The sequence below is a fragment of the Tricharina praecox genome, assembly GCF_024521635.1.
Source record: "Tricharina praecox strain CBS 144465 chromosome Unknown BZA05scaffold_1, whole genome shotgun sequence".
NCBI classification, from domain to species: domain Eukaryota; kingdom Fungi; phylum Ascomycota; class Pezizomycetes; order Pezizales; family Pyronemataceae; genus Tricharina; species Tricharina praecox.
The window spans coordinates 1,079,293-1,095,491 of NW_026250403.1; the positions used below are offsets into that span (position 1 = coordinate 1,079,293).

The following is a 16,199-nucleotide window of genomic DNA, read 5'->3' on the forward strand; positions in this document are numbered from 1 at the left end:
CCCAAGTAAGTAGGGAAGCATGCACAATGACTCGGGCATACTCTGCGTCTTGACCAGTTCTGTGGACTTGATGCGCTCCACGATCGCGGCGCCTAGTCTGCCGTAGTGCTATCGTGCATAGTCCTGTTCACAGTGAGTACGGAATTGGGGAACCTGCACCATCTATGATGCGGTTTACACACCACAATCGCGTCCTGGTGAGTCCACGATTGGCATTCTCCATCGCCAGCATCCTCCATAACCACGCTCTCGAGATCCAGGGCCAATATGCGGGTACGCTACACATCGACAACCAGTCGTTTCTCCTATTGCACCGTGTTGAACGGTGGTACCTGGAGTTTTGCCGCGCTTTAGCCTGAATTATAACCTAAAGATTTATCACCCGTATTGTGGACCCGACCATCAGAAACAAACCTTGAAGCAGGCTTTGGCCGCTCCCTAAATATCCATTGGGAGACTGAGGGAAGGAAAGATGGTCAGCTGGTATGTACATACATACATGGTGAGTGAGGATACTGGCAATCGGAAGTCGTGGGCTGATAAAAACAGACGACCCGCCGACGCGGTCCGTATTTTAGGGTCGGCTGTTGAGGACACCGACTTTAGTATTGCACGAGATTTGATGGCCGGCGCTACTCTGGTTAGTAGTGATCCAGAGAGAGCTCGTATAGATATATGCATAGTCAGCGGACAAGGTAGCATCTCGAACTACTAGTAGCTAACTACTGTACCAGTGTAGGAGTTTTCGAACTCTTGTTTTGTCCCGGAAACAGCATCTCTTCGTTCCTCTCTGCGACCTCATCCCTGAACTCCTGGAACATCCTTCTCAAACCCGACTCCAATATCTCAGCGGCATTGCGGATAAGCTTCCCTTCCTGAAGGGGTGATCCGTGTACTGGTGTTTAGTCGACTTCGGTACCAGTAGAGCCCTTAGCCGAGGGGGCAGTTTTTTCCTAGCGCTGATTTGGTAGGTACATAAAACGCTTGCATTGATAATGTGCAAGGAATGGCTGCACATATCTCCAGCAGCTTCCTCCCCTTCCAGATCATGGGTGAGACATGAAAGCGACTGGTTCGAGGCCGTATTCCTTGCAGATCTTGTCTTTTCCCCCCTTTATTATTCCGCACCTTTGGCGGGCACCTGCTCGCTGAACCCAGATGAAACGGCCGAGCTGCATGCCCCAGGTTCCCCTTCTCTGGATCTGCCCAGAGGCGAGGAGTGCTTACTGGAGCGATGATACATAAGCGTCCATTAACCCGCCCAGCTTCCAGGAATACTGTATATACCTATGTTCTAAGTTGCGGCGTCCGCGAAGCAGCTCTGGGATAGCTGGTCAGTTCGATAATGACGGTCAACGCAGCTCAACAGACGGTGCGTCCACCTACCCTGCGTCGTCCGCATTTCTCTGTTGTCCCCCACTCGTACGTACATGGTTACTAACGGAGTTGCTGCTGCTGTATAGGGTGCAATATGGTCGATAATGTTCGTCAACTCCATATTCCTGGGCGTGCGCCTCTACATGCGAATATCACGGCAAAAGGAATCGCTGCGGCCCTCCGACTACCTCATCCTTCTGGCATTCGCCATCATGCTCGCCGTGACGATCCTCGGAACCAGCCTCAACGTCCGCGAGCTCAACTTTCTGGCCAGCGAACCCAATTACCCACGAAACTTCGATGTCATCGCCGCTCCCTTCCTAGGATACACCCGTTCGGGGACCGAGGGGTATATCAAAGTCAGCATGGAATAATCCGCTCCCCAACTTGACGGGGAGACTCAGGCTCACGGCTCGCGTGGAAGCAAATAGGGTATATTTATACTGCTCATATGTCACAACACGGTGCTGTGCGTCTGCAAAGCGACGTTACTCGTGTTTTTCTACGAGGTCTTCCCGAAGCGGCTTCGAAGGGTGTTGCACGCAGCCACCGCCGTCGTCATTGCCACTTTCATGGCAAACCTGCTGGAAACGTTATTCTGGTGCTACCCGCTGAGGCGAATGTGGGCGCCCACCGATTTCTTCAGCTCCGATTACTGTGCGCTCAAGTTGATCCCAGGTCAGTAGACACTGCAGTGCCCTTCCTCGGAGGTTGGCGGCGGCGATGAATCTTCAATGTTGACGCGATGAGTTACCAGCCTACAATGCCGCACAGTTCGCCTCGCACCTGGTCGCCACGATCGTCGTCAATAGCCTACCGATGCTACTGCTCCGCTGGGTAGGCGGTAGTCGCCGTGAGGTAGCATTCGCGACCACCGTCGCAGCCTTCGGCGGGCTCAGCGTTTTCGCGAGCGTCACCGCGTTCGTCTTTCTCCTGCGGATGCAGGATCTCAAGGTTGATCCGAGTGCCAGACACGTGGCGCTGGTAAGCTCTGGGATAGAGGAGGCAGCAATGTTCTGGGCTGGTGCGCTGGGTGTTCTGAGCGTACGCAAGAAGAGCAGAGAGGAAACCAGCGAAGCAGATGGTGAGGAAACAGAGATGAAGGGGTTGGTTATCAAAGTTGAGAAGAGATGGAGCGTTACGGTCGAAATTGTTGAGGCGTGGGGGCGTGGATGGAAGGATCCGTGGGCAGCAGGCAGTACGGAGTTGTCGGTATCATGAATCACAGTCAATTTCACAATCACAATGCATCAAGACTCAATTAGAGTGTCTGCGTGCTGATTATTACGCACTTGATCAGAGTGTGACATACGCGCATACATTTTTGGCGCTTGGGTGCTTGATACGTACGTTGCTGGCGCGCACGCAGGAGGCCTCCCCCCCATGCGAACAAAATCATCAATTGGCTCGCTTGTAGACCGGCCAAAACAAAATATTGCCGTAATGCAAGGTGGTGCCCAAGTACTCTAGCGAACTGTAACTATTGCAGAGAGGCACTCTACATGGGATCTGTCGAAACCCGGTCCCAATCGCACAAGACGGGATGATGCACTTCTGACAATGCCTACCTACTCTCAGGCCCGGTAGTTTACACATATTAAGCCGCCGGTAGTGAGCCAGTTGTGCCCTAAGTACTCTACCCGAAGTCATCTTGAGTGGAGTGATCACCCGTAGATAACGACCTGCGAGATCAGTTCAGCTTCCAATCATACCAAGCACCTCGATGCACCTATATAAGGCTCGCTAAGTCGGCTTAATCGGCTCCACGCTGATTTTGTAGATTGTATGTATGTTCGATCACAATGCGTTGGACGTATCCAGAGCATCGCATACCTACACACTCGGGATGTCCTGTCTGCCCTCTTGCCGCTGCTACCGGTCTAACAATAGGACCTAGTAGCTAGACATCATGTCTGATACGCCAAGTTCCAACTCGGAGAGCTAGCCCATCTCCCAACAGCTCTAGTTAGTGCCGCGACAAGCGCCACGACCACTACATACATACATGATCCAAGACTCTGGCTTCAAGGTATGCACCGCATGGCGGGAGCAGCAAAAAGTACTGTGGAAAGCAGTCCGAGTACAAACAAAGTATGGACGAGATCAGTTTTAAATCGCAGATTTGTTTGCGGACGAGGTGCACTACTGCAATTCTGGAATTTCTCGAGGCCACCGAGATGGGAAGAATGGCTAGGGGAAATGAATGGGAAAGAGGAGGTGATGAGTCTGCTTCTGAGGAGGAAGACGAATCTGCAAAGATGGAGGAGGTGGTGGTAGAGGTTGATGAGGGAAATTTGAAACCAACACACATACACATACACATACACGCAGTGCTCCAGGTCCGACCACCACCACGGTGATGTTTGAATCCGAAAGTTTGAACTTCCCGGGTTTGAGACGGGGCTGTTGTTTGTCACGTGTTTGTTTCTTCTACATTGACCGACATGTGGCTTGCTTATTTTTCTCATGTTCTGGTCATACTGTTTGCTCTCATTTCTGTACCATTAGGATCTCTTGTCTTGACACCTATAAACGGGCCTAATCCTGTCTACCTAGATGGACTTCATCTCAGGCATCTTATTCGGTCGAATGTCATCTTGCATATCCTCCACCAGAACTTCAACAGAGGCTCGCGTGAGACGGCGAACCATGGCCCATGATCGGATACGGTATCAACCACGGCACTGTAGTATATTTGGGCGTACTGAAACGGGAATAAAATTCTCGTCGGCTACAATACCTACTCAGCAACAGTAGGTGTGATACCCCCTCGAAATTCGTCTAGGCACACGACAGTCTAGATATCTAGGTAGGTCATATTAGGTATATGTAGCAGAACATCTCGGCTTCTCCCGAGTCCCCATCTCTCCCTCCAGCCATAACGTACCATCAAATCTGCGCGTCCTACATCCTCTAACACGCAGCCCTCCTGCTCCTCGCAGCTCTGAGCTTGCCTTCGACCTACGCTAGACTATGCACCGCAGAACATGTACGAGTGATGCCGTACATACGAGTGATGTTCAATGCGATACTTCCCCGCCCCACCTACAAATCGAAACCCTCCGTATTCGTGCATGTCGCACGAAGGATGATGGCAGCAACCGCCGCCACCACCACCATCACCGTACATAAATGACCACCGCCACCCCGCCGCCGCCACCACCAGGCACCTCCATTCGTCCGTCCGTCCGTCCGACTCTGAAAATCCTTAAAAAAATCAAGTTCGAAGCTCAAACTCAGTAAAAGCATAGACTCTCGCATTAGCCAGGTGGAGTAGTCTGGACTCTGGAGGACCCTGCATCGTTTGTGTCAAAGTTACACCGCTCGATCGATCGAGCAATTTATGCCATCCGGATGGGCAGCCCACACGTGTCACCGTGATTGGTCAGGCCCCACCCTGTTAATCCGATTGCGTCGCAGTGCCCCGGATTACTCCGACACAGTGGATTTCTACATGCCCGTATCTTACAACCACATAGCACACGTAATGAGAGGAGAGTTCGAACTGTACAAAAAAAAAGATGGCTCTATTAACCCGTATCCCCAATGTCTAAGATCGCACCCAAAAACAAATGTCTTTTGAAAAAGAAAAGAGGGAAATGGACACAAAGAAAGAAAGAAACATGCTATACAAGAAATGACTCCTTAAGCCCGAAGTTTGACATTTCCCCACCCATTCACTCCAACACATCGCGCATTTAAAGCTCAACACCACCGGTGGCACCGAGAGCCTTCTTGATGTCGGTGTAGATGGCGAACTGGAAAGCGGTCAAGGTACCGACCATGAAGAGACGGGCACCGATACCAGTGTAGGACCCCTTGAGGCCAAGCTCTTTTCCGATCTTGATGAGACGGGCAGTGGTTCCCTCTCCGGGAGCACCGGGGGTCTTGTTGATCTTGGACAACATGGTGTCGGCGGGCTGCGAAACAAAGGCAGCTGCGAAACCGGCAATCAAACCGGCACCCAAGTTGGCGACAGTCTGCATGGAAGACGAGAGGTCCTCCTTGGGGAAGACGTTGTAGATCGCCTCAGAGGTCTTCTCGTAGACGACGAACTTGGCCATGGTGTAAGGAACCTGCTTGAACAAGATCGGTCCAAATCCAGAGTAGAAGGCTCCAACACCCTCGTTCTTGAGGATCTTTCCGAATCCGCTGACTAGTCCGGAGGCGAACTCGGGCTGGGAGACGAGACGGATACGGGTGGCCTCGAGAGGGCAGAGAGCGATATCAGCGAAAAACTCGGCGAGCGCGGACGAGGCGAGGTAGACGGCAGTGCGGTTCTCCTTGGCGCTCTCGTAACCCTATTGACACTATTAGAGATCTGTCTCGACTGTCCTTTTGGTCAGGTTGTACATACCAAGAGGTTGATGCTCTGCTGCTTGAACAGCTCGTAACCTCCGAACTTGAAGGCACCCTGGAGGAAGTATCCAGCGGCGGTTGGTCCGAAACCAGTCAAGAGAGCACCAGCGCCCTCACCCTTGATGACCTGTTTGAATCCACCGATCATGCCCTTGTTGTACTTGGCAGGGTCGAGCTGGATACGGGTCTTGACGCTGAACCGGGACGTTAGCCATCACTCTGCGAGGCGGACGAAGCCAGCGGTCGCAGGAAGTTGTGATGCGTGGCATTGCTGTGTGGGTAGTTGCAGGGCGAACAAGGGGAGACGACGGAAGAGAGAGTCCCATCAGGCGAATGCCGCAATAGGCGTAAGAAGTGCGGGCAGGGGAGGGGCACCAGCTCTCCGCAAGTACTATCGTGGTCTCTCATTTTCTCGCGTCTCCTCATTCAGGCCTCGCCCGCCACATTCCCTCAACAAAGCGCCGATCGCCAACTTCCAGCTCCACGTAGCAGCGGTGGGGGACAGATGCCGGTAACTTACACATCGACGGGCGTCAGGGCACCGTGGGTGACCGAACAGCAGACAGCACCAGCGAAGGCGAATCTGGAGTAGAGAGAGAGACCCGAGAGCTTCTCAGGAACGGGAGTGGGGGTGAGGGTCTTAGTAGCGGCCATTGTGTCGATTGAGGGGATGTCCGAACTCAAAAATTCAGTTGTGCAAAGCAATAACGTTCGTGAAACGAGGACCGCTTAAAGAAAGGGAAGCACAAAAAGACCGAGGTGGGTTTTCGTAGGAGCTGAGGTGAGATGTGGTGGGTTGGAGATTTCAGTGTGCGAGACGAGGGTAAAAGAAGGGTTGAAAGCACGGACGGGGGGCCGGGTTGAAAAGGGCGGACCACAAGGTTAATTTTTTTTCTTTTCTTCGGTAATCCCTTCTTCCTTCCGATGCCGGTTTCTTCCAGCCGCTATATCAGAATAGGGCAAAGCGTAGCTGATTGCGTGCGGCTCCGCGATAAACGCCGGAGCCAATGACACAACACGCAATAAAGCAGAACGGGCGGATGTCGTCGAAGTGCCTGACGAATCACGATCCTCGGGCTTCACACAACAGCGAGTGAGCACATACGGATAGCGCAGCTAAGAAGGTATGTACTCTGCGGTCGTGCATGCAGGATAGTCAATCACTGACAGTAACTCTAGTATCTCAGGCCGAAACTTACTACGTGGACGCCAGCAATTCGCATTGCCGAGCGAATTGATATCACCAAAGGAAGACGGGAAGCTCAAAGAAGCCTCTTTCGTCGGGTTGCGGATTGTCGACTATTCTAGGCCCAGCTGAGACCATACCGCGTACCGCCGATGTCTGCTCGGAAGGCGGACCGATGTGAGCAGCTTCTCTTCTTTAACGCTTGTGTCATATTACTCTGCATCTTGTGTAGTCGAGTAGAGTGTTGTACACTGTCCAGAGTTTGAGTACAAAGCTTAGAGCTTGAGTCCAGACAGTTAACAACGCAAACTGTTTTGTTCTCTCTGTCCATGAACCGCCTGAAGTTCCGGAACTTTGAAGAAATATGACCGCGGCTGCCAGCTGCCGATACCCACGACGGACTTCATATTCAAGAGTCGGATCGGGCCAATCCCACCACGGGTCACCGCGCGAGGCTATGTGAACCTGCCTGATCCTCGCGGAATACAACTGACACCATTGCCACCCACAGAAAGTGCAGGCCTCGGATATCACATCATGGTTTATCCTCACATCACGCGTTTCTGGGCGTCTAGGGCTGGGCCATGGACTTACTCACTCGGCTCTGGCTATTCGGACGAGCAGATGCGCTGGACGGATCGACACACTTTCAAACTCAAACCCCCCCACTAATCGTGTACATCTGGGGGTCGATATGTTCGCCAGTTTTTACTTCACCGTGAGGAAATTTTGCTCTCTTAGATTTCATTGAACAGAGTTATCTGGCGCTGCTGGCCCGGAGGTGATCCTGAATGCAAACAGTGAAAGAGCCAATGAACTATCACTCTTATTTCCACCGATTTGGGCCATGGGAGGTGCACTGACACCAACTTCACCAGATTGTCATTCACAAATGTACAGCTGCTATCTGTCTGGCCTTACCGGTGCTAGAAGCAAGGCACATATGCGCTGTAATACTTGTAACAGTAACGGAAGAAACATCTGCTCACTATTGATTGAACAACTGCAAATATTCGCTTGAAGTTTAATCTCGAATCACGAAGCACCCGACAAAGTATTTAATCATTGGGAGTCGCTCATGAGTTACTAAAAGCTGCCTCCCGTTCGAGTACAAGGTACATAGCCGTCCTCGTACGCTTTAGGATATTCCCGACGAAAGCATCTGCCTTGTGGACTCTCATTCTATGGCCGAAGGGAGAATCTGGGGATCTTGATCGACACGCAGAGCCCTGGTTAAACATCGCGGAACGTATCGCGGACTATTAGGTCTCGTGGTCATCTAAAGACGAGCTCGAGTAGCTTGAGCAACTGAGTGCGAACTGTACTGTCCTCGGAGAAACTTGTTGCCTGCTGGTAGAAATCCGCCCACATCTATGGTGTGACATACCTACCATCAGGGAATATTTTGCCTCGTCTCCAGTCTATTAACAGACATTCTGAAAGGCCGTTGTTCACCAAGCATCCCGTGGATCCACTGGCTTTGCTTCTAAGGGCAAGCTCCGGTTCGCTGCCGGAAAAGACATTCACAAATGTCTCTCAATCACACCCGTAACTGCAGGGCACCTGCAAGATCTCAGCCTGTCGGCTTCAGGTATTAACTTTCAGATCCTACAATTCGGGTGAAAGAAGTTCAAACTGCTCGTGTCAAACGAGTAAACACACGGGAAGATACATACATGGCCTTGGCATTCTTCCACAAGCAAGTCTTTGGCATGTGGGAAGTATTGTGGTCTGACCTGTCCTATGAGACTTGGTTTCATCGATGTCTTACCCTATGGCCCTATGGTCTCAATAGGCTGCTGAACATGTGAGCTACATCTGTGATCATCTCGCAGATAATCGGACACACAGATAATCGCCAGCTGGACGTTATCCTACTTAGGGGTACCGGCCTGACACCCGAGTCTGAGTTCATGTACAATAGTTGAGGAAAGATTGATTTAGCTGAATTATGTACGATTGGTTCTAAGGCCCGAAGGGTCGACATATACCCCCCAGAGCTTCCGCTCATCGTATTTTGTGACCGATTAAACCGCCGTGTTGAAAACGTGCTTTAGCTGGAATCTATTCGATCAGAATTCTGTGGCCTGGTTGACGGCCGCTGTTTCATTCGCAATCCTGATACCCCACATGGTACGGTCGTCTCGTTTCCTCGTGCTTTCTACCCATCCCAGTTCCACCCTCGGCTAACCCACAGGCTCTACTGTCGATCGTGGAGCTAATGAATTCGCCTGATCATCACTGGTTATGTCAGGGACCAAAGATCGTATCATTCATATGGGCTGACCGATTAAGCGGGCGACCCTCAGCCTCGGTAACCGTCACTCGGTAGAGGGAGCATGCATTTAGCACGGGCAAGTGAGCTTCTTAATCGTCCATTTCGAAAGTTAGATATGCTACCGATCACAAACCGGTATCGAAGCACATCTCCACCACCACCACTACCACCAACACCCTCCTTCGCAACGTAAGGGTTCAATACTCAGAGGTCTATGGTTGACTGCATATTCCAGACGGCACATACTCTCTGGCGACCGGAAAAAGAGAATACAGGCGAGAATCCTCGCAGCATGTAGGCGGCCATGTACATGGATCGGGGGGATACATTTTCCTCAGCAAGCCGCCGTGTGGAGTGACATCCGGTGAGGACATACAGTTCGACCTGGAGCGAAAACGAGACACGGACAAGTGCAGCATCTCCCTCTGTATCCATGGCCCGTGTGCAAATATAAAATGTCTCGAATCCGAACTGTTCCATCCACATCTCGAGCCGATTGACCACAGCGAGCTGGACGGTCTGATATCAGCAGCACTATTCATCATGAAATTCTTATCGATAACCCTCCTCTTCGTGCTGCCTTTCTTTTCTGGTGTTGTCGTCTCACTGGAAGGGTTCGGGTCTGTTCCCGCAGCCGTGAAATCGCACGGGGCACCGGTTCCCGATAGCTATATTGTCACCTTCAAGGGCCTCGTCTCTTCCTCGGCAGTCAGCTCCCACCACAAATGGCTGGAAGGAATGCTCGCCGCTTCGTCCGCGGTGGTCGGCGGAAAGGTGCCCGGAGTCGTCCACAAGTACGATATCGGCAGCTTCAAAGCCTACTCCGGCGTGTTCTCGAAGGATGTGGTCGAAATGCTCAAGAAGCAAGGCGACGTATGAGCATCGATCCCATCTGTGTTGAGGGGGAAGGGGGGGCACATGCTAACAGGCGCGTGGCCAAACAGGTTGCATCGGTCGTGCAGGATCAGTACGTATCGACTGCGGCACCCGCTTCCGTGGAAGAGCGAACGATGTCGGATAAGAGATCCCCCACGTTCGGGCACATAGAAAAACGGGTGTGCAAGAGCCAGACTCTGGCGCAAGACGAGGCTGCCGGAGAATGGGGCCTGGGCCGTATCTCGCACTACAAAATCTTCTCAACTCCCATGCTAGGATGGCCAAGCTATCCCTACGACGACAACGTCAAGTTCTGCTCCAAGCTCAAACCTTCGGGAGGTGTGGCTTATGTCATCGATTCCGGCATTCTGCTCAAACACCCCGAGTTCCAGGGACGTGCGGAGTGGGGATTCAACGCGAGACCTGAGCAATGGGTCGATTCCGACATTTGCGGCCACGGTACCCACGTGGCAGGAATCATAGGAGGTAGAAAATACGGAGTTCAGAAGACGGCGAAGCTCATTGCCGTCAAGGTCTTGGAGGGTGCGAATTCTGCATGTCAAGGCACCTGGGGGGATGTGATCGCCGGTCTCGAGTGGACCTATAAGCATGCCGTCGCGAACAAATGGCTTAAACAGAGTGTTGTCAACATGTCTCTAAGTATGCAAAATCTTCTGAGTGGAGTCCTGATATGTACGTGTATGGCTAACTCCTCATGCCTCACAGGTGGGCCGAACTTCCCTCCTGCAACGGAGGCGGTTGAACAGCTGGTCAAGAACGGCGTTACAATAGTGGTCTCCGCCGGGAATCAATATGTAGGTCTCTCCTTCAACCTCCTTATCGATTCGCAGTCTTACTGAATTCTCAGGACATGGACGCCTGCGACAGCTCGCCTGCTAATGCGCCGGGCGCAATTACCGTTGGGTCAACGGACATCGAAGACATGGTCTCTATATTTAGCAACGGTGGATGTTGCGTAGATATCTACGCACCGGGAACCAACATCGGATCTTCCTACATTGGCCCGCAATATCGTCTGATGTCGGGTACTTCTATGGCGTTAGTGATCCCCACCGGCTCCTAGATATCCCGAATTCTTTACTGATTGTATGCTGCAGCGCGCCCTTCGTCGCCGCAGTGGTGCTGTACAACAAATGTCGCTTGGGAAACGACACTCCCGCTAAAGATCTTGATGGCATCGTCAAAGATGCTTTCAGCATCACCGACCAGATCGTCGATTTCACCGGTTGCGAGGATAAAAACAAGATAGTATACAACCGTGCCACCTGTAAGTAAGGGATTCTGGGTAGGCGGCTTTACGATTGGCGGCGATAGTCGGATTTCATCGTGTTTTGCTTTTGGGCTTCGCAGGATGGTTCCTTTGGTGCGGGGTGGAGCGGGCTTTGGAGCGGGATGATGATGCTGTTGATGTCTTGAACCCAATAAATCTTCTTTTAGCCAGAGAAATGATGGAATGTATCAAAGCAACAAATAACGATCCGCGACACTACAGAAACCGAGAGCGGGCAGCTGCTGTCCCATGAGCAGAGTGATCGTCCATGATCCATATAATCGCACGTATGCGTTTAAAGGCCTTAGGTGGGTGTGTGTGTGCGCGAAGACTTCACCCCAGTCTGTGGAGCTCCTGGCTTTCAGAGCCTCGCGTACTTTATGTCGATAAATGTTTTATTCGTGGGAAGGTGGCGAGTGTCTGACGGCTGATGTGCACAGTAATACTTGGCCTTGATGCCTCACATACGTAGGGCTGCTGCACGTGAACGGGATATCTCAAAGTATACTGTAGGTCAGACGACATAGGAAGTTCTTGATTCCGGGTGTAAAAGTGCGGACATGTAATAGCTGAAACCGTATCGGTTCCCAGGTCGGGCCGCAGCATCGATACGGTGGCGTCCTCCTAGGGTACTTTGCAGTGTTCCACACCCACACAGCGTACTAGGTAAGGAGCTATGCGTGAATACCTGAAATCTAGAAGGACATTCCGTAGCCGCTGAACATACGGCGAGTACTCAGAGCCGTTTGCTGTTCTGGTAGGGTGAGTGGCCGAGAGAAGGTGGAAAAGGGCTGGCCCAAGCTTGCTGACTGTGTACCGGTGAGTGTGTACCGGTGGGCGTGTAATAGGAACATTACAGCCTAATAGCCCTGAATGCTGTACGACGTAAAGTCAACCGGGCGAGCAAGCTGCGGTGGAGGGGATAGGTACTCACTAGTCCAATAAAGGTAGGGACAGCAGTCAGACCTCGTGTGGCTGAACTTGGCAAAAACTAGTACAAAAGCAGCCTCACCAGCCATACGAGGTCCGACCGCTGTCCCTACCTTTAGAGAAGCGAGTATAGAGACGCCGAGATGGAGGTGACCTCTGGTAAAGTTTCGTGGGATGGTTCCCGATTTCATGAGTAAAAGTGGGCTTGCGAAGCCTAAGGAATGGAACGAAGCGCTAGAAGGAATGCTAGTGTCACTCTGAATGCATAAAGATCTATGAGTCGTGGACCGACGAAATGCCTAGAACTTGACGGATGACTGGCTATATACTAGAAATATGTACAGCATACAAATGGTAGATCAAAATCGGAACCATTTTGAATTTCGCTGGTTCTCACGCCTCAGCCCGGTATTTTTGTGGAGAAAGCGGCGTGAGCCCATAAATGCTTACCTCACTTGTCTGTCAGTCACTGCGGGGAGTTCTTCACGCTTGAAACAGACGACTCTCGTTGGCTGTGGTGTTTGAACCAATCAAACGTACGTACGGAAGGTTCTCGGCCACTAAAGCACACAAGCGTCTCGAAACGAAACACTGTCGATTTCGCGCACACAGCACAGCCCTCAGTCCATGTATGTATCCTGATGATGCACCCAAGCCTGAGTGCAACGCACATAAATCGCCCGTCCGTGACGATCGCTCATAAAACTCCCTATATAGATGTGGCGAGTGATAGACAACTCTCACGTGCGGTTTGACAGCAGAGGGAGCGACGGCCGGGTTAGTTACGCAACGTGCGCAAGCCCGTGCCCAGCCAAATTTCCCGAAGCCGTAGCCCGCCTAAACACAACACCCTGACCTCCCAACCAAAAACCCCCATCACATCAACTCCAAGAAAGCTCCATCCAACCCCCTATCTCCACCAAAACAACTTCAACCTACCGGTACGTTCACCACCCATTGTTTTTGGCATTGGCTCCATCGCTCCCTTCCTCCCCTCCTCCCCTCCTCGTCCCTCTCACCGATTACGCTTCATCACTACCCCGCTACCCCGCTTCCTCTGCTGACAGGTCGGCCAAATAGCCTCATCACCTCCTTTTGCTTCCGCCCTATTCAAGATGGTAAGTTCCAATCGTGCCGAACCTACTCTTGCTCCCATTACTCCACTGAGATGAAATAATAAGCTAATAACGTTGTGCAGTCTCGTTCCGGGTAAGTAAACAACGGCTAGCAGTTCCACCGAATCCTACCTCCTACGTCGCGGTTGCTGATCCAAGGGAACTGGTTAACAGTGTCGGTCTCGCTGCTGAGTGTATCCCTGCTTTCGAGGAGCTCAAGCTTGGCAAGAAGACCAAGTACATCATCTACAAGCTCGGAGACGGCAACAAGAGCATCAACGTCGAGAAGACCAGTGATGACGGCGACTATGACAACTTCCTGGCCCAGTTCCCTGAGAACGACTGCCGATACGCCGTCTACGACTTTGAGTACTCGCTGGGTGGTGGTGAGGGCCAGAGGTACGATGGAGGGTCCGGGGCGAGCAGCAACAGCTCTTCCGGCATTTGACACCGGAAGCCTGTGGACGGCACGATGGGGGTACGAATGCTAATACCTTCTCCGTAGGTCGAAGATCTGCTTCTACACGTGGTCGCCCGACAATGCTCCCGTGAAGGTGAGGGCTGTTGCTCATTCCACCCTTCCGGACAACCCCTAACGTCATGTTCTAGGCCAAGATGATCTACTCGTCCTCCAAAGATGCACTTCGCCGCGCCTTGGCCGGTATCCACGCCGAGATCCAGGGAACCGACTTTAGCGAGGTTGCTCACGAGACTGTCCTTGAGAAGGTCAGCAAGGGAGCCGGAAACCGCTAGATGCCACTCGAGCTTTAGCTTGATTTCCGCCGCTGAATTTATTTGTTCTTGATTCGGGATGTTAGCGATTGACTGGTTCGGTTTCGTGTTCCTCTTTGAATAAACTTAAAAGTGGGATATGATGGTAAATCAAGTTTTGTTTTCGCGGCCTTGGATTGCTGTCAAGCGTTTCTTATTTGCTGCTGTGCTCTGTGCGATGGGTGTCGGTTGGGAAGGGGGGGAATGGGACTGTATGCGATATGGTGGGGTTAATGGTGGGATAGCTGAAAGCACTCATTTTTATATGTTGACACTTCTGCTGTCACCGGTTGCACCTGAGCGATTTTTTGGTGTCGGGAATACCGTAATCTCTAACGTCCCCGCCGTCGCCCAACTAACTCAATCGGGCAAGAAGAGCCTCTTGAAAGTTACCCTCCACATTGTCAAAATATGGTCCAAATCTACCCCACAATCGAGAAACATCCCTCCTCCAATTTGTTTCCCACTCCCAGGCAATTTCACAGCAGGCACAATGACGAGCATTCGAATCCCGGCGGCCGCAGACTTTCACGTCCACCTTCGGGATGGCACCATGATGGAGACGGTGGTCCCTACAATTCGCCAGGGCGGAGCATCTCTTGCCTATGTGATGGTGAACCCACTTTCAACGCATGGCCGACTCTTCGAATATGAATTGTGGGCACAAGCAAAATCTCTCTCTTCCCTTCAGTATAATCAATAGATGAATAGCTAGCTAATGTGGCCTTTCTACTCGACAGCCTAACCTCGTCCCACCGATCTCGAGTGTTCAGCAAGCACTCGACTACCACTCCCGGCTCCAGGCGCTCGATCCCTCGGTGACGTTTCTTATGACTTTGTATCTTTCGCCCGAGATTACTCCCGAGGTGATTGCAGAAGCTGCAGCAACCGGCAAGATTGCCGGAGTGAAATCATACCCCAAGGGTGTCACCACCAACTCCGACGCCGGAGTGGTTGACTACGCGTCCTTCTACCCCGTCTTCGCCGCCATGGAGGAACATGACCTGGTCCTCAACCTCCACGGCGAGTGCCCTTCGAACTCAACCACCTCCCTTCTCAACGATGCCGAAACCTTTCAGCCCGCCACATCCTCCACCACCACCATCCTCAATGCCGAGGAATCGTTTCTTCCTACCTTGCTAGACCTCCACAGCCGCTTCCCGAAGCTGCGGATCGTATTGGAACACTGCACTACTGCCGCCGCCATCGCCGCCGTGAAACAGTGCGGACCTACTGTCGCCGCCACAATAACCGCCCATCACTTGTACCTAACCATCGACAACGTCGCTGGCAACCCGCACTGCTTCTGCAAGCCAGTAGCAAAGCTGCCCTCGGACCGTGCCGCACTTATGGCTGCAGCCACCTCCGGCGATCCCAAGTTCTTCCTTGGAACCGATTCGGCGCCGCACCCCAAGAACAAGAAGATCGGTACTGCCAATGCCGCCGCCGGTGTATTCACGCAGCCATACGCCGTGTCGTACATCGCCACTGCCTTCGATCGCGTCGGCAAGATGGATGCCGTGCGTGCGTTTGTAGCCGAGTTTGGAAGGGCCTTCTACAAGACTGTCGAGAAGGGATGGGAGTCGGCTGAAGATGTGACGAAGGATGCGATCGAGCTGAAGAAGGAACCAGGTGTAAAGGTGGTGGATGAATTTGGACAGGGAGAAGGCGTGGTGGTTCCGTTCATGGCGGGAGAGACCGTGTGGAGTGTCACCTGGTTGTAAAAAGAGCCCGTGACCTTTGTAGATGCAAAATGTCGATAGACTGACTGTCATTGTACCATTTGCCCATATGAATATGAATGCAAATATCACCGACCAGCTATTACTCCTGTCTCACTAGTTTCCTCAGGTTGTCATGGATGGGGCCACGAGTAACGGCATAGGGGAGTAAAGGACTATCGTAGTGGGAAAATAACTATATAAAGGAACTTTTCTCAACTTCCCTCGCACTTGATAGCAGCTCCACGGCCTCAATTGCTCCTCGTTCCACATCATCACCCAATCTCACTCCTCC

At 52.1% G+C, this 16,199-nt stretch overlaps 5 protein-coding genes across 5 annotated transcripts; 4 read left to right on the plus strand and 1 right to left on the minus strand.

Moving 5' to 3' along the window:
• Positions 1–1,052: 1,052 nt before the first annotated feature.
• On the plus strand, positions 1,053–2,669 carry BZA05DRAFT_10125 (uncharacterized protein). Its single transcript, XM_051478475.1, has 4 exons — positions 1,053–1,372; positions 1,464–1,736; positions 1,809–2,055; positions 2,135–2,669. Exons 1-4 carry the CDS (start codon positions 1,346–1,348, stop codon positions 2,596–2,598), a joined length of 1,011 nt encoding a protein of 336 aa, XP_051344255.1. The 5' UTR covers positions 1,053–1,345; the 3' UTR covers positions 2,599–2,669.
• Positions 2,670–4,786: 2,117 nt separating this feature from the next.
• On the minus strand, positions 4,787–6,604 carry BZA05DRAFT_382056 (mitochondrial phosphate carrier protein). The gene is made up of 3 exons (XM_051482070.1): positions 6,257–6,604; positions 5,735–5,930; positions 4,787–5,678 (listed from the first exon to the last, which is right to left on the minus strand). Exons 1-3 carry the CDS (start codon positions 6,388–6,390, stop codon positions 5,076–5,078), a joined length of 933 nt encoding a protein of 310 aa, XP_051344256.1. The 5' UTR covers positions 6,391–6,604; the 3' UTR covers positions 4,787–5,075.
• Positions 6,605–9,315: 2,711 nt separating this feature from the next.
• Positions 9,316–11,540, plus strand: BZA05DRAFT_345899 (peptidase S8/S53 domain-containing protein). Its single transcript, XM_051481181.1, has 5 exons — positions 9,316–10,073; positions 10,145–10,736; positions 10,803–10,891; positions 10,945–11,135; positions 11,195–11,540. The coding sequence occupies exons 1-5, from the start codon at positions 9,744–9,746 to the stop codon at positions 11,370–11,372; spliced, it is 1,380 nt and encodes a 459-aa protein (XP_051344257.1). The 5' UTR covers positions 9,316–9,743; the 3' UTR covers positions 11,373–11,540.
• A 1,541-nt stretch (positions 11,541–13,081) lies between these two features.
• Positions 13,082–14,519, plus strand: BZA05DRAFT_382061 (Cof1 cofilin). The gene is made up of 6 exons (XM_051482071.1): positions 13,082–13,238; positions 13,378–13,415; positions 13,496–13,506; positions 13,587–13,811; positions 13,918–13,966; positions 14,022–14,519. The coding sequence occupies exons 2-6, from the start codon at positions 13,413–13,415 to the stop codon at positions 14,163–14,165; spliced, it is 432 nt and encodes a 143-aa protein (XP_051344258.1). The 5' UTR covers positions 13,082–13,238; positions 13,378–13,412; the 3' UTR covers positions 14,166–14,519.
• Positions 14,520–14,586: 67 nt separating this feature from the next.
• BZA05DRAFT_382064 (uncharacterized protein) lies at positions 14,587–16,071 on the plus strand. The gene is made up of 2 exons (XM_051482072.1): positions 14,587–14,796; positions 14,924–16,071. Exons 1-2 carry the CDS (start codon positions 14,677–14,679, stop codon positions 15,905–15,907), a joined length of 1,104 nt encoding a protein of 367 aa, XP_051344259.1. The 5' UTR covers positions 14,587–14,676; the 3' UTR covers positions 15,908–16,071.
• Positions 16,072–16,199: the final 128 nt, after the last annotated feature.

Bases quoted from the DNA above. Each gene is read 5' to 3' on its own strand.
- BZA05DRAFT_382061 (XM_051482071.1), top strand. The intron at 13,812-13,917 runs GTACGATGGAGG...CCTTCTCCGTAG, and splicing joins GGTGGTGGTGAGGGCCAGAG to GTCGAAGATCTGCTTCTACA. The intron at 13,967-14,021 runs GTGAGGGCTGTT...GTCATGTTCTAG, and splicing joins CCGACAATGCTCCCGTGAAG to GCCAAGATGATCTACTCGTC.
- BZA05DRAFT_382064 (XM_051482072.1), top strand. From the start codon at position 14,677: ATGACGAGCATTCGAATCCCGGCGGCCGCAGACTTTCACGTCCACCTT. The intron at 14,797-14,923 runs GTGAACCCACTT...TCTACTCGACAG, and splicing joins CATCTCTTGCCTATGTGATG to CCTAACCTCGTCCCACCGAT.
- BZA05DRAFT_345899 (XM_051481181.1), top strand. From the start codon at position 9,744: ATGAAATTCTTATCGATAACCCTCCTCTTCGTGCTGCCTTTCTTTTCT. The intron at 10,737-10,802 runs GTATGCAAAATC...CATGCCTCACAG, and splicing joins TGTTGTCAACATGTCTCTAA to GTGGGCCGAACTTCCCTCCT. The intron at 10,892-10,944 runs GTAGGTCTCTCC...CTGAATTCTCAG, and splicing joins TCTCCGCCGGGAATCAATAT to GACATGGACGCCTGCGACAG.
- BZA05DRAFT_10125 (XM_051478475.1), top strand. From the start codon at position 1,346: ATGACGGTCAACGCAGCTCAACAGACG. The intron at 1,373-1,463 runs GTGCGTCCACCT...GCTGCTGTATAG, and splicing joins TCAACGCAGCTCAACAGACG to GGTGCAATATGGTCGATAAT. The intron at 1,737-1,808 runs GTCAGCATGGAA...GGAAGCAAATAG, and splicing joins GGACCGAGGGGTATATCAAA to GGTATATTTATACTGCTCAT.
- BZA05DRAFT_382056 (XM_051482070.1), bottom strand. From the start codon at position 6,390: ATGGCCGCTACTAAGACCCTCACCCCCACTCCCGTTCCTGAGAAGCTC. The intron at 5,931-6,256 runs GTAAGTTACCGG...GTCCCGGTTCAG, and splicing joins GCCCTGACGCCCGTCGATGT to CGTCAAGACCCGTATCCAGC. The intron at 5,679-5,734 runs GTATGTACAACC...TAGTGTCAATAG, and splicing joins AGCAGAGCATCAACCTCTTG to GGTTACGAGAGCGCCAAGGA.